Raw genomic sequence first — 22,617 nt, 5'->3', positions numbered from 1 at the left:
GAAATATAACAGTATTGGTATACTTAGTAGGCGTTTGGACATGAATTCCAAAAATAAAATTCAAATATGGAATTTCACTAAAATTTGAAATGAAGATGAAGTTGTGTTTGGTTATAATTTTTGCAACATATTTGGATTTTTTTTTTTTACATATTTTGCAACTAAACACTAGCAACCTTCCCATTTTCAATTGAGATTGAAAAAATTGTAAGATTTTGATAACCAAACATTGTTTTTAAAAAAACAATTTTAAAAACAAAAAAAAAATTCTTATGTCCAAACGGGCTCTTACTCAATAAGACCAGATGAAGAAATGTCAAAGAAAATAAAAAATATAATCCATTACATAGAAAAAAGAAGAAGAAGAAAACTAAACAAAGTGACAATGATTCTTTAATTGAGTTTCATCCCCATCGGTATCTAAAAGAAAGACGGAGCAAAAGAACCGATATAAAAAGAATCTTTATGCAAATATCTATTTTTTTTTAAAACTTTTTTTAGCCCATATAGTTAGAATATATACTTATTATACACATATTCTATATTTACCGATTATTTTTAATTTAAACAATTAGGTAAGTGACTTTTAGATTAATTCTTCTTATAAAAAAACTAGCTTGAGCTAATTGAATAGCATACTTACCCTAATGGGTCAATTGGTGATCATGAAGGCATATGGCTTAGTAAGCTATCATGAAGGCCCATGGCTTAGATGGGATCTCTATCACATTTTGGAGGGGTGTCCAACTAAGATGGCCAAGTTGTTGAGCCTACGTCATAATTTATGATAGTAGAGGCTTGCGTCCGGCACCTACCTAATTCTAAGGTAAAACTTTTTCGGGGCGACCATTTAGTTGTTCCTATTTAACTATATTCATTTTTTTAAGAAAAAGTTTAACTGATACCCAATATTTAGGTAACTTCAGATATCGCTTTCTTCTCTGTTGCTCCTTCTTTTTCTTTTAAAATTGAAATTCAAATTTGAAGTGGTAATTGTAGATTGTAGTAGAGAAATCAAAACCACCATTATTGAACCTAGAGAAAGCTTGCTCGATGGTGACTTGCTGAGATCGATGAAATAGGCTTGTTGAGAGGTAGAAAAACTTTAGATTCGATTCTGAAATTGCATTGAAGAGACAGAAAAATTTCAGATTCAATTTTGAAGTTATATTGAAGAGATAGAAGAACTTCATGTCCCGATTCTGAAGTGGCACTGAGGAGAAGTGGCACTGAGGAGATATAAAAGAACTTCAGATTTGATTCTGAAAACCTATATTTGTAACTTCATATGCAAATTCTGAAGTGCGTTTCGAAGTGGGTAAATTTTATATGTTTTTGTGCAATGCGGATATGACTTCAATAGTAGCCCCAAAATCGGGTATATCTTCAATTACCCAATTTTAACTCTAAGATTTTAGCGGCCCAATTAAAATTATCGTTGGAGAAAAATCAAAAATCGCCTGATTTACAATCGGTAATTGAAAAATAGCCACGGTTTTAAAGTAATCGAAATTTAGCCATTTTTTTATGTAAAGATAAAATTCAAATAGGAACACCCTTATAAAACCAAAAAAATTCAGCATAATATGCTGCAGTTCGAATTTCATACATTTGAGATTCCAGCATAATATGCTAAAATTTCATAATGTACTGGAGTTCCAACATCATGTGCTGAAAGTTTATATACATGAGATCCATAATCCAACATATTATGCTAGAATTTTCCGTGTTTCAACTAGGGTTATTTTGTCTAAATTTTATCTCTGCATAAATAGTGGCTATTTTTCAGTAATTTTGCAAATGCTGGCTATTTTCGATTACCAGTTCGAAACTAGCTAGCCCAAACTATTTTCACATCTAATACTCCCTATGTTTCAATTTAAATGACATACTTTGATGTTCGTAAACAAATTTCTAAGTATCACGATATTATTAGTATGAAAATTAATTTCAAAAGAAGCAGTGAGCAAGAAGGAAGGTCGAGCCTGAACTATATTTCGGTTGAATGGATGAAATAATCACAAAAGGAAAATAAAAATACAATATAAATTAGTTATGTTTTGCCAAAGATTATATGACATGTACTGCCAAATGGTAGTGCCAGCAAAAGGAATAAGTTATTCCTTATCTTTATTGGTTACAAAATTTAAAAAATAAAATAATAATTTGGGGATGTTGGAGATTGAATGTGATTTATTAATTGTAGTATTTGATCATTGAGTCGATAATAAGGATTGGAGCTTACGTTGTTGCTTGGAAGAAGAAATTGAAGCGAGTTGATATAATCCTTTATTAAAATAGTTTAACTCATAAAAGTACGCATACAAGGTGTTTGATAAATTGCTTGAAAGTGTTAATATGTACTTAATTGGAGCGAGTGAGCACATATTAACTTAGAATTGTTCTAAATAAAGTTTAGATGAATTATTCATGATATATGTGTGTGTATTTTTAGATTTTTGTGTTACATTTATATGTCTTTTCCATGTTGAAAGTTCATGAAGAAGAAAGAATCTATAGAAATATTTTTGAATGTTTATTTCCTGATTATGCCATGTTTAATACTTAAAGATACCATTATGAGTAGATACAGATTGTTCCAGAAAAGATTTAGACTTGAATGGTCAAGAAAGTTGAGAAGTTAATTTAGACCCTAAAGAGGTCACACAAAAAAGTTTATTACTTTAAGGGATTATCCTTTATGAGAAGGGGTTATCGTCCATGCCGAGGGTCCTAACCAAGGCATTGACCTGAAACTTCTTGTGCCAAAATAGGAAGCATTCGAGCCGAGGGTCTCGTTGCTGAGAATCTGCCTAACTAGGCTAAGATATGATACATGAGCGCTGAGAACCATGAAGCGAGTGGCACCTCGTGGATTGGACCTATTCGATCAGGTTGGAATCGAACTCATGCCGATCACACAGTGACTAAGACATAAATAAGTCAGGATAGCTGGAACACCCTAAGCATAGAGTAAAGTATTTGTCAGATAATAAAGAAAGAAAAGAAATTATTTTAGAATATTCCTAACCTATTTGTCTGCAATTATTTTAGAATTGTTCATAGAAGCTTTATGCCCTCCATGCTTTTAGAATATTTTCTTGCATGCATATTTTAGTAACTATAGTTCCCTGCTTTAGTGTGGGGTCGTTGAGACTCCTTGAGTACAGTGGATGGTACTGACGTTCTCTTTTGGGAACCTACGTTGGCCTGCAGTACAACGTAAGAACCGATTTTGCAGGAGAGCAGACTACATGTTAGGACTTTCCTCACTTCCAGTGCTATTGGTAAGCTCCGCTTTTGTTAGTGGAGTATTCCTTTGTGTCATCCTTACTTAGCTATTTCCTTTTTTACTTGGAGAATTAGCCAGAAAATCTCATGTCCAGAGCAGTGTGCTAGTTTATCAGTAGAGGCTTCATCGACATAGTCAGTGGGTTAAGATTTAGACATTTTGCATAATTAAATTTTTAGCATTCATCAGTTATTACGAATAAAGTTTTGGAGTTGATTTATTTTAGACATACAGATTATTAAAAAGTATTTGATTAAGGTATTGTCTTGTTGTATATAATGTTTGAAGTATAATAGTATTGATAAGCGCAGATGATTCGCTCGGTCAATTTTAGAGATCGGGTGACGGTCACGACCTATTTAGAAAATGGGTTGTGACACATACTTTTCTTATTAGTCTGTTCCAAAAAGAATGACACATTTATATATTCGGAAATAATTTAACTTTAAATCTTTTATTTTACCAATTTTATCCTTAATGTGAAGCTTTTATAGACATATAAATATTATGGCCCGCCCCACACAATATTTGCCCCTTAAACTTTTAGGACCATATGTACCAATAGTCTTCTTTTTTTCTTAAACTTTGTGCCAAGTGGAATACATCATCTAAATTGAAATGGAGGAAGTAATAAATTTCATTTCAATATGGCATTCTCTTCATTTTTGTCATATACTACGCGCAGAGTATAAGTTAATATCCATATTTATGGAGGACACTAAACTTCGTCACCTATAAATGATTTTTGACACACTAGAAGAGAACTACTCTAAAACTTAGGCATAGAAAAAGAGTAAAATCTACTTTACCCCCTTAACCTTTAAGTGTTGGAAAATTATACCCCCTTCACATTTTGAACGGAAAAAGGAACCCCCTTGTGCAATATTTTTTTGGTGAGCATTCTTTTTTAAAATAATTTTTTTTCTCTCTCTATCCTTTCAAAGGTAAAATATAATATTTTTTTATCCAAACCAATACTTGAATTTCGTCAATCTCGCTTGTAAATTTAATATAGTTTTCTATTATATTGAAGCCATTATGCAGGGAGTGCATAGATCTCCATTTGTCGTATCAACAATGTGCACCTGTTTCGTACCCATTTCATCAATTTTCTTTGTCAACAAGCTCATTTGGGTCATGAGAGTGGCTATATTTTCTGCATTTGTATTATTTGGGTCAAGAGCAACAGAATACACTATTGGAGTGAGTGTTGTATCTCTCGTCATCCAGCCTGAATTTTGAGCCATCTTGTCAAGAAGAATCTTGCACTCTGTGAATGTTTTGCTCACCCCAGATGAAGCATCTACATTGGCCTTCAGACCGTCAACCAAACCCATATAAAATCTCTGTCCTAGCATCTAATCTGGAATGCCATGGTGTGGATACTTTACTAGCATACCCTTAAACCTCTCCCGGGTTTTCTGCAACGTTTCAGTCAGTTTCTGCCTAAATTGCAACATCTCATCAATTTGTCTCGCCGTTTTGTTGGGTGGATAGAACTTGTTTAAGAACTGATTGACTAGTTCCTCCCAAGTAGCAATGGAGTTTATTGGGAGCGAATTCAGCCAAGTTTGAGCCTCCCCGATCACTGAGAATAGGAACAGTAATAATTTGATTGCTTCAGGAGTCACATTCGACGTCTTTGAGTGACAGAAATTGATAGAAAGTTCTTCATATGTTGTTGTGGGTTTTCGATGTACGAACCAGAGAATAACCCTTTTTTTTCTGTAGCAAGTGCAGTATGTTGTTGGTAATCTGAAACGTCTCCGCTTGTATCAGAGGGACTGTAATTGCGGTGGCCAGGTTATCAGCAGTTGGTTACGCCCAATCATATAGAGCAGCTCCCGGCACAAGAGGTGCTACCACTCCGATGTTTGGGTCAACTCGATCATTCCTATTGTTCTCGTTGACGTTCTCGATGTCGTCCATTTCAATTTCGAATTGTTCGTCTTGTTTTAGTTGTTTCCCTTCTTGTTAGCCCGATTCAATGCCCTGAATGCTTTCTCGGGATCTGAGAGTCCTTCAAAAAGTTCACTAGTTCTCAAGGAGATTCTAGGCATGCACCTGAGTCATAGAAGAGTTCAAACGTGAGAATTTCAATGGAAATATTTTTTTAACACCACAGAAAATTGATCTAAACTAAAAATCCTAGCAATTATTCCAAGTTGTAATAAATAACACCGTTAGTTCCCCGGCAACAGTGCCAAAATTTGATCACGCCCAACTATGCCTTATAAAAAGAACTAAGCGGACGCTGCAAAAATAATCCGGTTCAAAAGTCTGGAGTCGAACCCCACAGGAAACAAACCTATTTACTACAACCTTTAGTATCGCTAATGATAAGCTCAGACAATTTTCAGAGTTCGAGATTGTATTTGATAATTAACAGAAATTATTTAACTAAGGAAAAAATGACAATAAAAACTATCAATAAGCAAGAATGAAGTTGAGTTCAAGGGTAAAAGAATCTAGGGTTATTGATTTCCCCAATTTTCGGATTAATTCCTGATACGTTAGCTATAATCTCGTCGTAACACTCTATAAAGATGATGAGTTCTTGCTTACCGTACTTATCTCTCGATCAATTACGATAATTTACTCGAAGCATTCTCTCGAACTACTCTAGTTGACAATTTGTACAACTCATAAATATTACATCAAAGCTTCGTTATCTCTAATCTTGCTTTTAAATTCAAGTAATTAATCTCTTAACTTAGTCGAAAGTAGTGTTGTTCAACAACAATCTAATCAAGTATTCTTTATCAAGCAACACTAGACAACTAGACACGATTAATCAAGGGCCCTTTTAATTAATCACAAGAAACTCATAGTTGAACAATTATAGAGTAAAAATAGCTCAATTATATCAAAACGTAATCAAGACTTCATCCAACAATTAGTTCCATCAACCCTAGATGACGAGTTTAGCTACTCATACTACTATGCAAGATTACAATATAAAAAGGCATAACCAACAATGGAATTAAGAAGAAGAAGATGAAAAACTCGTAGGAGAATTCTCCTTCTTGCTCCTTTTGTGTTCTTGCCTCCAAAGTTCTTCTAAAAACAGAGATACCATCTTTATGGGCGAGCTGGGCTTCATATAGGTCAAGGTTATTCGCCTCTCAAATTACAAAATTGACCTTGGACGATTTTTCTCGGAAGCACGTGCGCGGATGAGCATCAACCACGCATCGACCGCGCACTTTGGCCAGTTTCTGCCTGATATGCGTGGCGCAGTATGCGACCGCGCACCTGCAGGATTTTCTGCAGCATTTTTTTCTTTCTTTTTTTTAAGTGCGCTAACTTCCAATTGGCCTTCAATGCTCCATATTAGTTCAAAAACACTCTTTAACGTCCCCAAAGCCCGGAATTGCTCCTGCAAAGCGTAAAGTTCTTAATTAGAGCAATTTGTTATCATTTAACATTCAAATATCCATAAAGCATAGCTAAGTTAAAGTGCAAATAGTAGCTAAACTATATAATTATAGCCTACTATTAGCTTCTTCTCCTCAAAAGCACTTTTTTGCTTCTAAAAGCTTGGCCAAACACCTCAATTTTTGGCTAAAAGCACTTCTGCCAACAAAACAAAAATACTTTTGGCCCAAAACAAAGCTTGGCCAAAAGGCTAGTAGATTGCTTAGCTTATTCGGAGTCTTGTTGTCCCGAAAAGATGCCATAGAAGTAGTCATCTATGGTGTAATTTGCAGGAGAGCTCAAGTTCATCTTCAAGTAACAGAAATAGAGAAAATCAAGAGCAAAAAAAAAAGATGTGAAGAGTCTATCAGACAACCATTAGACCATCCCAACACCCAAAAAATAAGATTAGCCAAACAGGCTAGTATATTGCTTAGCTTATTCGGAGTCTTGTTGTCCAGAAAAAATACCATAGAAGCAGTCGCCTATGGTGTAATTTGCAGGAGAGCTCAAGCTCATCTTCAAGTAACAGAAATGGAGAAAATCAAGAGCAAAAAAAGATGTGAAGAGTCTGTGAGATGGCCATTAGACCATCCCAACACCCATTGTTAGGGGCTGAGAACGATCATAAACGGTACCATAACCCGAGGGCCGTGTGAGTTGTTAATCACGCTCTGGTCCAATGGACATGACTCATCAACCATACTTGGTTTCATGTCTCCTTAGAATTCAAGGATACAGTGGTACGAGCCTATAGAACAGATCTTGTTCAAGTAAGGTCGTGAACATCATCTTCGTCATTCATGTTTATAAATGTCTTCTTTCTGCTGTATATTGCCGATGTGGGACGGTAAGTGTGTCGTTCCTAGTAAAACATGTGGAATTGAGTCTATATTTTGTACAAAAGCTTTATTTTTTAACACAAATATTCAAAAAAATCATACGAAATTAAAAAAAAAAAACAAATTTAATGCTCTATTGTTCTATGCGTGTACATCTTACCTTTTAGTTTAAAGAACTAGACTTATGTTGATAGATTTATCTTCTCTTTTGAGTATTTATTAGTTGGATAACAAAAAAGAAATCAGGATGGTAAGATCAAAAGTCAAAGTTTAAGAAAATATGATAGGAGTAAAATATTTTGAATATCCCAAAAAAGACTAGAAATATGCAAAAACAATTCCATGGCTACTAAGTGGTACTTTATATGGTATTAATCTTATAAATTTCACACACAAAGTATATACTTTAATTGTTCTATATTAATTTAAATTGTATAGTTAATATTTGTACAGGTAATTAGTCGGACACCTATGCTCTCAAAAATTCTCTCTTTAAACGTAAGTTTCTTCTCATTATGCAAATTTTAAGAATTTTGTTTCCTATAAAGTAGTAGTAGTAGTAGTAGTAGTAGTATGAAATTTCATAATCAATAATTGAAGCTAAAATCATCTAACTTTAGTATAAATTACCTACAGAATATAATGAGTAATTTGGCTATGATATAAAGCATAAATTAATCAAATAAATCTTATAATAAATATTTTATATGATTTCCTTAATGAGCATAAAAAAAATTTAAAAGATATTTATTTTAGGTATGAGGTAATATTAAATGTGAACCTAATTGTAGTTGCATTAGATAACTTGACACAAAAGAAGATTGTTATTGCTTATAAGTTAAATGAAAATTTTATAACTTCTGCTAATTCGCACAACATGATCATCAAACAAGCTCCTTTTAAATTTTAATTTTCAAGTAATAGTTGGGACCAATAAAATTATAATTTTTTAATGACTTTAGGTATTTTAAGAATAACTTTAATATCCTTTGGAGATGAACTCGATCTAACTCTACCATACGACATTAATATTTAGGTAATAGTATTATTGGGCCAATGCACAACATGGGCTACCTCTTACTATATCATAAAGATATGTCCAAGTTTTTTGAAAGTCTTAAGGGAAAAATCTCGTAAAGACTTTGAAACATCAAAGTATGACATGAAATGAATGGTATTCTAGGTTTGAGCTCTACTAATAGAGAAATTCCGGATATTAAACGGTTAAAAATATTGAAAAGGAGATTGAGAAATTTAAAATTTTAAAATTTAATATTTTCATATTGAGTAATTTTTACCATTTTAAAGAAATAAATACTTTTGGTAAAGCCTCTTCGTCCCAATCAGAATCTATACTATATTAAAAGCACGAAGGCCCGTAGCGAAATATCGTTCGCCTTTTTTACCCTTTAAAAATATATTTTATATTGGACAAAATAGTAATTTGTTTATCTTCCTAATATTTAGAACTTCTAAATCAACTAAAATTTTATTTATTATATCTTTCCTTATACATATATATTGAATAACTCAGCACGCTGCGAAAATATTGTAAGGAAAGGATTCAGTGGCAATAAAGACAAACGAATAGTACAATTAAAGTGAGTGTTCAAGCTAAGTGATTTTTGCCAAACAAATTAAAATACTCTTAGTGGAAAGGAAAATTGATAACGTGGATTTATGGAAATAATCCGCCTATTCTATTTCTTTTTTTCCTAAATATTAGAAAAAGTATAGTTATAGTTGTGTTATAATTAAATAAAATAATTTATATAAGGTAAAATTTTAATTAATTTTAAAGTTATTTTCTACAGAATTCAAATAAGGAAAGATATAATAATTAAAGTTTTTGTTAATTTAGAAGTCCTAAATATTAGGAAGATAAATAAATTACTATTTTGTCAAATATAAAATATATTTTTAAAGGGTAAAAAAAGGCAAACGACATTATATAAATATTATACAATTGATAAAGAGAATAATATAGTGTTCGAGTAAGAAAAAAGTTCGAAAATAATTCGCATCTTCATACTATCTTAAAAGCATGAAATCTCAACAAATAATTAAGTCTTTGAATTTATAAATTAGCAAAAAAACATCAATTCAATAATTTTCAAAATCATTATGTAAGTAAAATTATTTGCCAAGTTGATAAAACTTTTAAGGTACATATTTTTATTTTCACTAGAAAAGCATCGGCCATGAATGAAATAAGAAAATAGAGCAAAATCCATTATAATATAGTATTAAAAATTAAATTGCTAAACATGCTAAGTTGAGCATTAAGGATGTAACGTAAGACAAAAGGTATTCAAAATAAGTGTGTTATCATTTTTCTTTCTTTTATATTCATTCCAATAAATGATAATTTTTAATATAGTATTATATATTTTTGTAATTCAATATTAGTTACTTAAAACTTTTATTGTTATTTATTAACATTTTTCTATGAGGAGTTCTACCTCATCACTCACAAATTTCTAAAATACCAAAAGATTTAAACTCTTTAATTTATTTTGTTATCTTTCAATAATTGTGGTAAAAATATTTTTATAGTGTTTGGTAACAAAGATAACAATAATTTTTATAAGATATTTCCCGCCTCATAAATCATAATAAAGACATATAAAAACTTATGTGGAGTAGGATTTCTTTATTTTACTGAGCTAGCTTAGTGAGATTAATATTCGTTATTTCAGGAACTTACATTTCTTTCTTTAGTATTTGTTCAATAACGAAAAATACATTATTTATGTAATTTTTAAAATTTATATATTCATTGATACGAGCAGTACACGCGTGCAAAGCGCCTACTAAGACTAGTCTAAAACCAATATACAATTTAGGTGAAGTAGATTGCTTAGCTTATAGGGAAGGGTTGTTGTCTCGAAAAGTTATTCTAGTGAATATGAATGGTGAATTTTAGCAGTCATCTATGGTGAAATTTGCAGGAGGGATTCAGCTCAACTTCAAGTAACAGCCATTAGATCATCTACGGCACCATAACCCGAGGGCCGTGCGAGCTGTTAATCACGCTCTGGTCCAATGGCCATGTCTCATCAACCATACTTGGTTTCCTGTTCCTGTATCCTTAGAACTCAAGGATACAGTGGTACGAGCCTATAGAACAGATCCTGTTCAAGTAAGGTCGTGAACTTCATCTTCGTCATCTATGCTTGTAAATGCCTTTTCTGTACTTTATATTGCCGATGAGGGACAGAGAGAGTGTCGTTGTGCAAGAACTGGAATTGAGTCAGCTTTCATATGCGAAGATTAACAGGTTTGCTTTTACAACTATCATGAAATGAAAGCAGGCCGTTTGATGTTAACAATTTGTATAGGGTTATGGAACATTGGAAGATTTCAGAAATTCCACAAGACGGGAAATTGACGAAAGTAGGTGTTAAATGAGTTTGTTTGATGATTTTGCTTTTTAATTTTATTTTATTTTAAGCTGGAAGTTTGCTATGACGAAGATCAGAAACCTAGCCAGTTGTTGTCCTTTTGATCTCTCCAATCAACTAGAACTATAAAACATTTGTAATTTTTTCTATGCCAGGACTATTTGAGGCCAAATAAGAAGAAAAAAAGTAAAAGGAGAAAAAATTATAAATGTAGAATCTGCTACTAAAGAATTTGTATTTCCAGTTACAGATTAAAAAAAATCAGAATCTCTTCTTGAAAGAAAGGTACATGTCTACCTACTTTTTAATACTTGTACTCACTGTAGTATCTTTCACAGTGACGAGAGAAATTCATTGTGATATTTAGAAGCTAAATTTTCAAACAGAATGATTTATATATATAGTGCAAGTTCTGTGTGTTTCGGGAATAATAAAATAAATGATGAGAAAAAAGAAGCTCTGGCTACAAAATCCACAGCAGAAAAAAGAAGCTACTACTTGAGAGTTCATGCTGCATAAAATATGATGAAATGCCTCCTATTAGGGCAGTTATCACACCCCTGGAGGCAAGAGTTAGAGGCTTAAAGTGTGCCCAATTAGAGGTACATACAACTTTAGCGCTTTGCATTTGTTTGAGGAATTGCATGTGCTACCTTGTTTAAGTTTAGTAAAGGTGATTCTTCTTATCTTCTATCCATGCCTGTTTGGAGGATGGGTTACAAATGCAGGACGACAATAAAGCTCTAGATCAACTTACATCTAAAGAAGCCTGCAAAGACAAACCAAGATCTGATGAAATAGAGAGCGGTATGCCAGGTTGCTTATGGTCCTTCAGTTTTGTGATACCAATAGGAGCATATTCTCCTGTTAGCTGCCACTATCAAGATTTTCATGTAAGCATCTTGACTCTTTCTGAAGCAAGAGGAAAACATAATGCACAGACAAGACAAGAGGTTGCAAAGCTGAAAAACTAACATTACCTGTAGATGTGCTTGAGGAAGCTATATTGGCTGGTGGAGCTGCAGCAAATGCTGCTGTACAATACCTTAAAAGATAAGCTAGTGAGTGCAGCATGCTACACAAAGGCAGAAGCACAGTTGAAGGTGAGAAACTTGATGTCTCAGAAAATTATACTGCTCTGCACTTCTTGTAGACTCCTACTAATGGCATCTTTTTTTTTTTCTCCTTCCCCTTTGATCCCACTTTGTTGGAGCTATTGCTCCTTTGGTGACTCGAACCCACGACCCTGGGGTTGTAGGTGGGGGGTACTGACCATCTAAGCAACCCCCTCTTGTCCTAATGGCATCTTGATGTCTTAATTTCTCAGCAGTTTTGCTTTAAAATTTTGGAAAGAAAGACTTGAGACGTTTACCAGTGTTACTTCTCTCAATGTGTCTGAAGGCCGAAGCATACCATCTAGGTGCTAATGATGTTTGTCTCTTGGAGGAATTGAAATTAGTCTAGACCCTATCTCGGATGGAATTTCATATGTTTCTGGAGCACTAGATGATTTGCTTCATAAAGAGGTTATTGTTTTATGCAAATCTTGCTGTGAGAAGGATAAGAGCCCAAGGAAAAAGCTGATGCTAATGAGGTCCATGCTCTATTTTCTCTGACATTTTGACCAGATGATTTTCCACCATATACACTGTATCCCTCTTGTTTTCTACCTTTAAATCCTATCCTTATTTTTGTATGGAATACATTGATGTTGGAAAAAGAAAGTTGAAACATTGAACAAGGCAATGAACTTCAGGCCAAAAAGTGCAGAAAGAAGTACTTGTAGCCATTGAAAATGAGATTGCTGCAATCCGTGATGGTAATGAGCACGATCAAAGCTTAGGGCGCACCTTCTCTCGGGCTTAACTTTACAAAATCAATTTGCGTCCTTTTCTCTTTGACTCCATTTTGTACTTCAAACCGAATATCTTGAGGGGTTGTACTACAAATGGGAGACAATGCGAGATTAAGAGTCTGTTTGGCCAAGCTGCAAAGCTGCGGGATGACAATAAAACTCTAGATTACAGAAGCTGCTCTTCTGGAGGCACAAGGGCTGCCTTTTGTTGATGACCTGCAACATAAAAACCAAGACTTGATATAACATATAGATATAGACGAGATCTGCCATCACTTTGTGATATTAATAGGAGCATATATACTCTCCTATTAGCTACCACTATCAAGATTTTCATGTAAAGCATCTTGACTCTTTCTGCAGGAAGAGGACAACAAGATACACATACAAGAGGTTGCAATGTTGAAAAACTAACATCACCTATTGATGAGCTTGAAGAAGCTATATTGGCTGCTAGATAAAAACAACACTTAATGTGACCGTATTTAAGCACTAAGAACTTCTTGGCCCGACTAGACTAGCTATATTCTTGTAGGGAGAAATGCAATACCTTAAAAGATAAACTAGCGATTGCAGAGGCAGAAGCATAGTTGAAGGTGTGGAACTAGATGTCTCAGAAAATTATACCGCTGTGCTCTTCTTGTGGACTCCTACTAATGGCATCTTGATGTTTCAGGAAAAGTAGCAACTATGCTTTGAGTTTTGGAAGAAAGACTTGAGACATATACCAATGTAACTTCTCTCATGGTGTGTGAGGTCGATGCATAAGCACCGGGTGCTAACAACATGTCTCTTGGAGGAATTGAAAATTTGTCTAGGCTCTCCTCTGGTGGCTTTTCATCAAGGAAAACAAGTTTCCAATATAGATCATCCCGGTCCAATGGCAGCATAGCTGGCTAGCTCATCCGATGGAATAGCAGATAAGTGGATCAAGAAAAGTGTGTCCAGTTCATGGATCAGAAATGAAAGTAGTCTAGTGAAACGACTAGTTCAACTGCAATGATCATGTACTTTCAAATTGTTTAAGCCTACAATGGACCAATTTAAAATCAATCGTATCATTGTGTCAATATGAGCTGTATGCATCAGAGCTAGCATCATGGTGCTTGTGAGAGCCTCAAACCTTAAATAGATCGGCTCAGGTCTCGTGCTTGTAATTCTTGGAGAGCTTATACATCATATAATCCGATTGTATGCGGCCAAAACCGAGTTCGCCCTTCGTATGAATAATCGAGATTAGAACGTGATAGACCAAGGTTCAATTTTGTGTAATATCAAGCCATGATGCAAAGTTAGGTTACCGGGTTCGAGACCCAGAGGTCAAGCAAAATAGAGACCGGTCAAGTTTGAGACCAGCCAAGATCGGGATCGAGCTAAATGGAGACCGTTAAAAGATCGAGATTGACCAAGATCGAGATCGGGCTAAATACAGAGACCGACCGAGGAAAGCTTATCGAGCCAAAAAACAGAAAGCCAGAATATCCGCAATTGGGCGAGAATCTCGGCGGAAATCACAACGCATATCAAGGAGAGACCAACTAATTAATCTATCATGAGATTCTCCGCATGCCCGAGATTCCTAAATATAATGGAACGACCGACCCCAACAAGCATGTCACCTCTTATATGTGTGCCATTAAATAGAACGATCTAGAGGATGATGGGATCGAATCTGTATTACTGAAGAAATTCGGGGAGACCCTGTCAAAGGGAGCAATGATATGGTATCATAATTTACCACCTAACTCTATCGACTCTTTTGCCGTGCTTGCAGATTCTTTTGTAAAAGCACATACTGGGGCCATAAAGGTCAAAACTAGGAAGTCACACCTTTTCAAGATAAAGCAAAAAGAGAACAAGATGCTAAGAGAGTTTGTATCTCGTTTTCAAATGGAACAAATGGATCTACTATCGGTCATAGACGATTGGGCAGTTCAAGCTTTCACTCAAGGACTAAATGAAAGAAGATCAGTGGCTTCGTAGTAGTTGAAGCATAATTTGATTGAGTACCCGGCTGTTACCTGGGCCGTTATACATAATCGATATCAATCAAAGATTAGAGTCGAAGATGACCAGCTGGGGGCTCCTTCTGGTTCCGCGACCAAAAGAGACATTGATCGGGAACCAAGGATGAACAGGGATCGATATCATCCGTATAATAGAGATCGTAGGGACAACGAACACGGGCACAACTCCATATGAGGTGAAAGGAAAAGCGATCGAGGTCACGATACTCGGGGATTGATCAGCAAGAATGGTTTCGACAAGCACACCGGACCTAAGGAGGCGCCGCGATTGTCGGAGTATTACTTCAATATCGATGCATCCGCTATCGTATCGGCTATCGGGCGCATCAAAGATACTAAATGGCCTCGACCTCTATAGACTGATCCAGGCCAAAGAAATCCCAACCAAGTGTGCAAGTATCATGGCACCCATAGCCACAAAACGGAAGATTGCGGGCAATTGAGAGTAGAAGTAGCTCGTTTATTCAATGAAGGGCACCTTCGGGAGTTTTTAAGTGATCAAGCCAAGAATCACTTCAAAAGCAAAGAGTTCAATAGACAGAATGAGCAAGAAGAATCGCAAAACATTATTCACATGATTATCGGAGGAATTGATGTACCCCAAAGGCCAGTATTTAAACGCACTAAGGTCGCGATCGTAAGGGAAAAGCGATCTCGAGCTCAGGATTACATACTGAAAGGAACCCTGTCCTTCAATGACGAAGATGCAGAAGGAATCATGCAACCCCATAACGATGCACCGGTAATATCTGTAATCATGAATAAGACTCAAGTTAAGCGTGTATTAATTGATCCAAGTAGTTCGGCCAACATTATTAGATCGAAAGTCGTAGAGCAACTCGGTCTACATGACCAGGTTGTGCCCCTGGCCCTAGTACTAAACAGATTCAACATGGCATGTGAAACTACTAAGGGCGAGATAACTTTGCCAGTAAATGTGATCGGGATTATCAAACAAACAAAGTTCCATGTGATCGAAGGCAACATGAGGTATAACGCCCTGTTCGGGAGATCATGGATCCAGAACATGAGAGCGATACCTTCGACCCTTCACCAGGTTCTAAAATTCCCGACACCAGAATGAATCAAAACAATCTAAGGGGAGCAACCCACCACCAAGGAAATGATTGTTGTCGACGAAGTGATTCCGATATCGAAAGGGTCAAATTCGAAGGAAAAGCAGGAGACCAAATAGCAATCACAAACGCCGGCCTCGACCCAACTAGAAAAGCATGAGTCTGACGAAGATCATGATTATGGGATCCCTCGATACTTCATAGTCCCCGATGATTCTGACGCTACCAAATCAATAGACTAAGAATTGGAGCAAATCACAATAATCGAACAACTGCCCGAACGAAAGGTATACCTGGGCACGGGGTTAAATCACGAGTTAGGGAAAAAGCTTATTCAATTTCTTATAGCTTACATAGATTGTTTTGCTTGGTCCCATCTTGACATGACAGGGATCCCACCGGAAATCACCACCCATGGACTAAGCTTGGATCCAAATTTGCATCCCGTGAAGAAAAAAAGAAGACCCGAGTCCAAGGTCAAACATGCTTTCGTCAAATACGAGGTAACCAAGCTTCTTAAAATAGGGTCAATCCGTGAAGTAAAATACCCCGAATGGTTAGCAAACGTAGTGGTAGTCCCTAAAAAAGGAAACAAATTTAGAATGTGTGTAGATTACAAGGATCCAAATAAAGCATGCCCCAAGGATTCTTTTCCTTTGCCTAATATTGATTGCATGATCGACGCCACGGCCGTCCACGAGATCCTCAGTTTTCTCAATGCCTATTCCAGGTACAATCAAATACAAATGAGCCCGGATGATCAAGAAAAGACCTCGTTCATCACTAAGTATGGTACCTACTGCTACAATGTAATGCCATTTGGATTAAAAAATGCCGGTGCCACTTATCAATGCCTAGTAAATCGGATGTTCGAAGAACAAATAGGGAAATCTATGGAAGTTTACATTGATGACATGCTAGTTAAGTCCCCGCGAGCAGAGGACCATTTCAAGCACTTGCAAGAAATTTTTAGTATATTGAAGAAGTACAACATGAAGCTGAATCAGGAAAAATGTGCATTCGGGGTCAGATCAGGCAAATTTCTCGGGTTCATGGTATATAATCGAGGAATCGAGATCACTCCCGACAAGATCAAATCTATCGATGTCATCACGATAGAATACAGCGTAAAGGCTGTGCAAAGGTTAACCGGGCGCATGGCCACCCTGGGGTGATTCATCTCGAGGTCCTCCGATAAAGGCCATCGATTTTTCTCATTGCTAAAAAAGAAAAATAATTTCACATGGACCTCGGAATGCCATCATGCATTGGAAGAGCTTAAATAGTACTTATCGAGCCCACCTTTGTTTCACACACCAAGGGCAGACAAATAACTTTACTTATATTTGGTAGTATTAGAGGTGGAAGTAAGTGGAGTCCTAGTCCGGGAAGAACGAGGTACACAATTTCCCATTTATTATGTCAGTCGGACCTTAGGAGAGGCCGAAACTAGATATCCCCACCTAGAGAAATTGGCGCTCACTTTGATAAGCGCCTCTAGGAAACTAAAACCATACTTTCAATATCACCCCATATGTGTTGTAACAACTTATCCACTTCAAAATGTTTTGCATAAACCCGAGCTTTCAGGACGGTTGGCCAAATGGGCTATAGAAATTAGTGGGTATGATATTGAATATCGATCCCGAACAACGATTAAGTCTCAAATTTTGGAAGACTTCGTAGCTAACTTCACACCGGCCCTAGTACCCGAGGTCAAAAGAGAAATATTGATAAATTCGGGTACGACCTCAGGGGTTTGGACCCTCTTTACGGACGGGGCTTCGAACGCGAAAGGGTCCGGACTCCGCATCGTACCAAAACCACCCATAGGCAACGTGGTTGGACAATCTATTAGAAATGTGAAATTGACTAACAATGAGGCCGAATATGAGGCCATGATTGCAGGTCTCGAACTAGCCAAAGTCTTGGGAGCGGAGGTGATCGAGGCCAAATGTGACTCCCTCCTCGTAGTAAATCAGGTTAACGGAACTTTTGAAGTCATAGAAGACCGAATGCAAAGATACCTAAATAAATTACAAGTAATTTTGCACTGATTTAAGGAGTGTACTTTGCAACATGTGCCACAAAATAGTGAGGTCGATGCTCTCGCAAACTTAGGGTCATCAATCGAGGACAACGAGCTCGATTCAAGGGTCGTCGTGCAACTCATGAGATCAGTAGTTGAAGAAGGTCACGTCGAGATAAATTCCATAAGCTTGACCTGGTATTGGAGAAATAAGTACATAGAATATTTGAAGACCGTAAAGCTTCCCCCGAATTCGAAAGAATCTAGGGCCCTATGCACAAAGGCAGATTCACTTTGACCGAAGATTGGACCTTATTTAGGAGAACGTTCAATGGTCCATTAGCGATATGTCTGGGACAGGGAGACACCGAGTACGTTCTAAGAAAAGTTCATGAAGGCCCTTGCGAAAATCATTCCGGTGCTGAATCATTAGTTCAAAAGGTAATTAGAGCCGGATATTACTAGATCAACATGGAAAAAGATATGAAAGAGTTTGTTTGAAAATGTGACGAATGCCAAAAACATGCGCCAATGATTCACCAACCTTAGGAACTACTCCATTCAGGTTTGTGACCATGGCCATTTATAAATTGGGGAATGGACATCGTCGGCCCCCTCCCATTGGCACGAGGTAAAGCTCAATTTATTTTATTTATGACTGACTATTTTTCTAAGTGGGTTGAAGCGCAGGCTTTTGAGAAAGTTAGGGAGAAGGAAGTCATCGACTTCATTTGGGATCACATCATATGTCGATTCGGGATGCCATCCAAAATTGTGTGTGATAATGGGAAACAGTTCATCAGTAGCAAGGTAACCAAATTTCTCGAAGATCGTATGATCATAAGAATCCTATCAACACCTTATCCTCCTAGCAGGAACAAGCAAGATGAATCAACCAACAAAACCATCATCCAAAATCTTAAAAAAAGGTTAGCCGACGCTAAAGGAAAGTGGAATGAAATTACCCGAAGTTCTTTGGGCATATCGAACGACCTCGAAATCCAGTACTGGGGCCACCCCATTCTCATTAGTTTATGGCGTCGAAGCTCTAATACCGGTCGAAGTTGGAGAACCGAGTATCCAGTTTGGATATGCAACGAAGGAACCAAATAACGAGGCCATGAATACGAGCCTAGAACTATTGGACGAAAGGCGTGAAGCCTCCCTCATCTGATTAGCTGCCCAAAAGCAACGAATCGAGAGATACTACAATCGAAGAACTAATCTTCGATATTTTAATATCGGGGACTTAGTGCTAAGAAAAGTCACCCTCAACACCCCGAAATCCTAATGAAGGAAAATTAAGCCCGAATTGGGAAGGAGCATATCAAATTGTTGAGGTCACTGGAAAAAGGATCTTACAAGCTCCGAATAATGAATGGGGAACAACTACCAAGCAATTGGAATGTATCTCGCCTGAAACGATACTACTGCTAAGGTACTCCTTTTCTTCATTCCTTTCCTATTTTCAGATTAACACATGCAGGCGGTCGACAATAAATGACAATGAGATATTTAGCAAACGGTACGAAGTCCTCAGGTCTGAAAGCACGTGTTGCACTCTATTTCCCTCGGACCGAGTTTTGTCACAAATGGGTTTTTTTGGGCAAGGTTTTCAAAGAGGCAACAATGAATTGTGCTAACTTAGAATCAAGTCCAATTACAAATCGGCATCAGAGATCCATTCGACAGTATCCAAGGTTCCTTTGCAAATCAACCTCGAATAATGGGGGTCTACCCTCGGATATGCGTTATATTCAAATATCAATTCTAGAAAGGGAACTACTTCATAAAAGGAGGATCTTGAGAAATATGATTTATTGTAAGGGTCAAACGGTTAAATCGAACCTGTAACAACCCGACCGGTCGTTTTAACTATTACAATCTTGTTCCCCCATTTACTGCTCAAATTGTGAATTACAGTTGTTATTTGGCTTGCCGGGATAATTTGTTTGGGTTCGGTGAGACTTTGAAATGATTTAGAGCGCTTAGTTCCAAGGTTTAGAATTTAAGTTGAAAGGGTTGACCGGATGCTAATTTATGTGTAACGACCTCGGAGAAAATTTGCTAAGGAAATTAGGTTTTGGTGGTGCCGAGGTAGATCAATTAGTACAAAGATTATAGAATGCACAATGCACCGAAGTGTAAAGGAAAATTTTGTCGGAAAATGGTCATTTCTGCGACCACTATGCGGTCACAGAATCACTCTGCGGACCGCATAATGGTCGCAAAGTGGTTCAGGAGACGGGCAAGATTTGAGGAAAATCTGTGGTTCATTATGCGACCGCAGACCTGTTTTGCGGTGCATTATGCGACCGTAGAACAAGTATGCGGACTGCATAATGACCGCAGACAAGGTCAGTAACGCCTAGCTTTGGAGGCCAAATTATGCGGCCGGTATGCGGATCGCATACCTGTTATGCGATCATATATGCGACCGCATAACTACGTCGCAGCTTCCATTCTTTCTAATTTTTGACCCGACCCAATTTCGATTTATAGCCCTTGAAGCTCATTTTTGAGCCAAAATCTGATATTTTAGAGAGGGGTGAGAGCATTTTAGAGAGAGAAAGTGAAGACTTAGTCATTTATCCATCAATTCTTGTTCAAGGTTTGAAGATTTCATAAGGATCTTGCTAGGACTTCAAAAAGGTAAAAATTTCTTTCCTCAATCCTTCAATTTCGGGTTTGGAATAAAAATGGGTGATTTATAGCATGACTCTTGGGTGTAAGAGTATTATGTATACATACCAATAAGGTTGTGGAAGGATTGTTAAGTTCAAATGGGTAAGGATTGGGTTGAAAATGGTAAAAATCTTCATAGACTTTAATTGAAGATTTGAGGGTTGAGTTGATGTCAGATTTTGGTAAAATTTATATGGTTGGACTCGTGGTTGGATGGGCGTTCATATTCTGTAACCTTTGTTGGGTTCCGAGACATAGGACCTATGGGCGATTTTTGAGTTAATTTTGGATTTTATTGGAAAAATTAGTATTTTCCTTATGGAATTAATTACAATAATTTTTATTGACTGATTCGAATTAATTGTGGCTAGATACGAGGCTTTCAGAGACCAATTCTCGTGGCAAGGGCATAGCGGAATAAATAAATACATGGGTTGAGCTAAGTAACAGTTATAAATCTGGTCCTGAGGGTATTAAACCCCGGATTTTGGTATCATGTGATTATTTTGGAGGTGACGCATATACTAGGTGACGAGCGTGTGGGCATGCACCGAGGGGATTGTGACTTGGTTTGTCCCGGAAAACTGTAAAGTTGAATAATTTGTTGTTAGCTGTATGCCCTCTATGTGTTGATAAAATTTGACTGTAAATCATGCTAGAAATCATGCTTAGGCTATGTGATAGTACTGTTGGGACCCACAGAGGCCGTGTACATGTTAAATTTCCTGCTAAATGCTATATTTACTCAGTCTCAGTTTTTATTTGCACATTTTATCTCAGTCTATGTTATTTTTATTGATACATCATATCATTATTGTTTGGGCCAATTTCATGATTATTGAGAGCCCGAGAGACTGGAGAGATTTATGAATGAGGGAGGCCGAGGGCCTGATTGTGAGGATATTTTATGGATCGGGGCTGCCCGCCTACAGCAGGCCATATTGGTTTATTATTGCACGTGAGTTGGCTGTGCAGCACGTGAGTTGGCCGTGCGGATCCTTATATTATATTATGGCACGTGAGCTGTCCGTGCTTATAGCTCTTGGGCTGTAGGAGCCCCTCATGAGTCTGTGAGTGATGAAGGCTGGGAGCCCAGGGAGTGATGAGGGTTGGAAGCCCAGTGGGTGATTGTTGTCCTAAAAGGTTGTACTTGATTTTCATTTGTTGTTGCACTTAGTTGCTATCTGTCATTGTTGTGAAATCTCTAAAAGATTGTTGATATACGAATTTCATGAACAGGATATGTATAAAAATTGATTTGACATTAAACTGCCAGATTTGATAGCATGTCTATTATTTTACTGGAATTACTGGAAATGAACCATAACTGTGTAGCTCGTTACTATCTTCAGTTCCTTATTTATTATTGTTACTTGCTGAGTTAGTTGTACTCATACTATACCCTGCACTTCGTGTGCAGATCCAGGTATTCCCGGACATAGCGGGTGTTGTTCCTTTCGCGCGGTTGATTTTCAGGAGATTTTGAGGTAGCTACCATGTTCTGTAGACCTTGTCTCTCCTTCTCTATCTCTTTGTTCACTGCATTTCGTCTCAGACTATTATAGACTATATTTTCCAGACTTGTATTCATATTAGATGCTCATGTACTCAGTGACACCAGGTTTTGGGAAGTGTTTGTATTGTATTTAAATATTATATTTTCAATCTTGAGAGAAATTGTGGTTTATTGAGATTTTCGGCTTGCCTAGTATTGAGATAGGCACCATCACGACGGGTGAGATTTTGGGTCGTGACAGAACCGTGCCCATATAGATTGCTCGAAGTCAAATCGAACCGTGCCCATATAGATTGCTCGAAACCCTATTTCGATCGAAAATAAAGAGAAATATGTTCCTTACAAACATCTTTTGATTTAAAATTTAGCAGAATTCCTTTCTTCTTCCTTCTTTGCAAAAGAGCTTCATACTTCCGAATATAAACAAGCCCAAGGGAAATACTTAATAGGAATACGAATGATCTCTCCCTCACT

The 22,617-nt window shown here is 36.8% G+C and overlaps 1 protein-coding gene, 1 non-coding gene and 1 pseudogene across 10 annotated transcripts; 1 reads left to right on the top strand and 2 right to left on the bottom strand.

The window, feature by feature from the left end:
• Nucleotides 1–7,277: 7,277 nt before the first annotated feature.
• LOC142178735 (small nucleolar RNA U3) lies at nucleotides 7,278–7,492 on the bottom strand. Its single transcript, XR_012706997.1, has one exon. It is a non-coding gene; the product is annotated as a small nucleolar RNA U3 (small nucleolar RNA).
• A 2,828-nt stretch (nucleotides 7,493–10,320) lies between these two features.
• LOC142177955 (uncharacterized) lies at nucleotides 10,321–22,304 on the top strand. 9 transcript variants are annotated; one of them, XM_075247059.1, is made up of 4 exons: nucleotides 10,321–11,557; nucleotides 11,684–11,848; nucleotides 11,942–12,058; nucleotides 22,048–22,304. In XM_075247059.1, exons 1-4 carry the CDS (start codon nucleotides 11,486–11,488, stop codon nucleotides 22,111–22,113), a joined length of 420 nt encoding a protein of 139 aa, XP_075103160.1. In that variant the 5' UTR covers nucleotides 10,321–11,485; the 3' UTR covers nucleotides 22,114–22,304. The 9 variants fall into 9 exon arrangements, 8 of the variants coding, with proteins under 8 accessions (XP_075103160.1, XP_075103165.1, XP_075103159.1 ...); XM_075247064.1 differs by lacking the exon at nucleotides 22,048–22,304 and adding an exon at nucleotides 13,487–14,010; XM_075247058.1 differs by lacking the exon at nucleotides 22,048–22,304 and adding an exon at nucleotides 12,726–13,464 and having other exon boundaries at nucleotides 10,321–10,947.
• LOC142178739 (small nucleolar RNA U3) lies at nucleotides 10,520–10,703 on the bottom strand (annotated as a pseudogene).
• Nucleotides 22,305–22,617: the final 313 nt, after the last annotated feature.

This window comes from Nicotiana tabacum, chromosome 24 (assembly GCF_000715075.1).
Source record: "Nicotiana tabacum cultivar K326 chromosome 24, ASM71507v2, whole genome shotgun sequence".
Taxonomy (NCBI): domain Eukaryota; kingdom Viridiplantae; phylum Streptophyta; class Magnoliopsida; order Solanales; family Solanaceae; genus Nicotiana; species Nicotiana tabacum.
Note: the sequence above shows the minus strand (reverse complement) of the source record. Positions and strands in the feature narration are given on the sequence as shown.

What these genes read in the sequence shown, in the direction of transcription:
- LOC142177955 (XM_075247057.1), top strand. Translation starts at nt 11,486, where the DNA reads ATGCCTCCTATTAGGGCAGTTATCACACCCCTGGAGGCAAGAGTTAGA. An exon ending in GCCACTATCAAGATTTTCAT is followed by an intron (nt 11,849 to 11,941) that starts GTAAGCATCTTG and finishes CATTACCTGTAG; the next exon opens with ATGTGCTTGAGGAAGCTATA. An exon ending in AGGCAGAAGCACAGTTGAAG is followed by an intron (nt 12,059 to 12,725) that starts GTGAGAAACTTG and finishes CAAAAAGTGCAG; the next exon opens with AAAGAAGTACTTGTAGCCAT.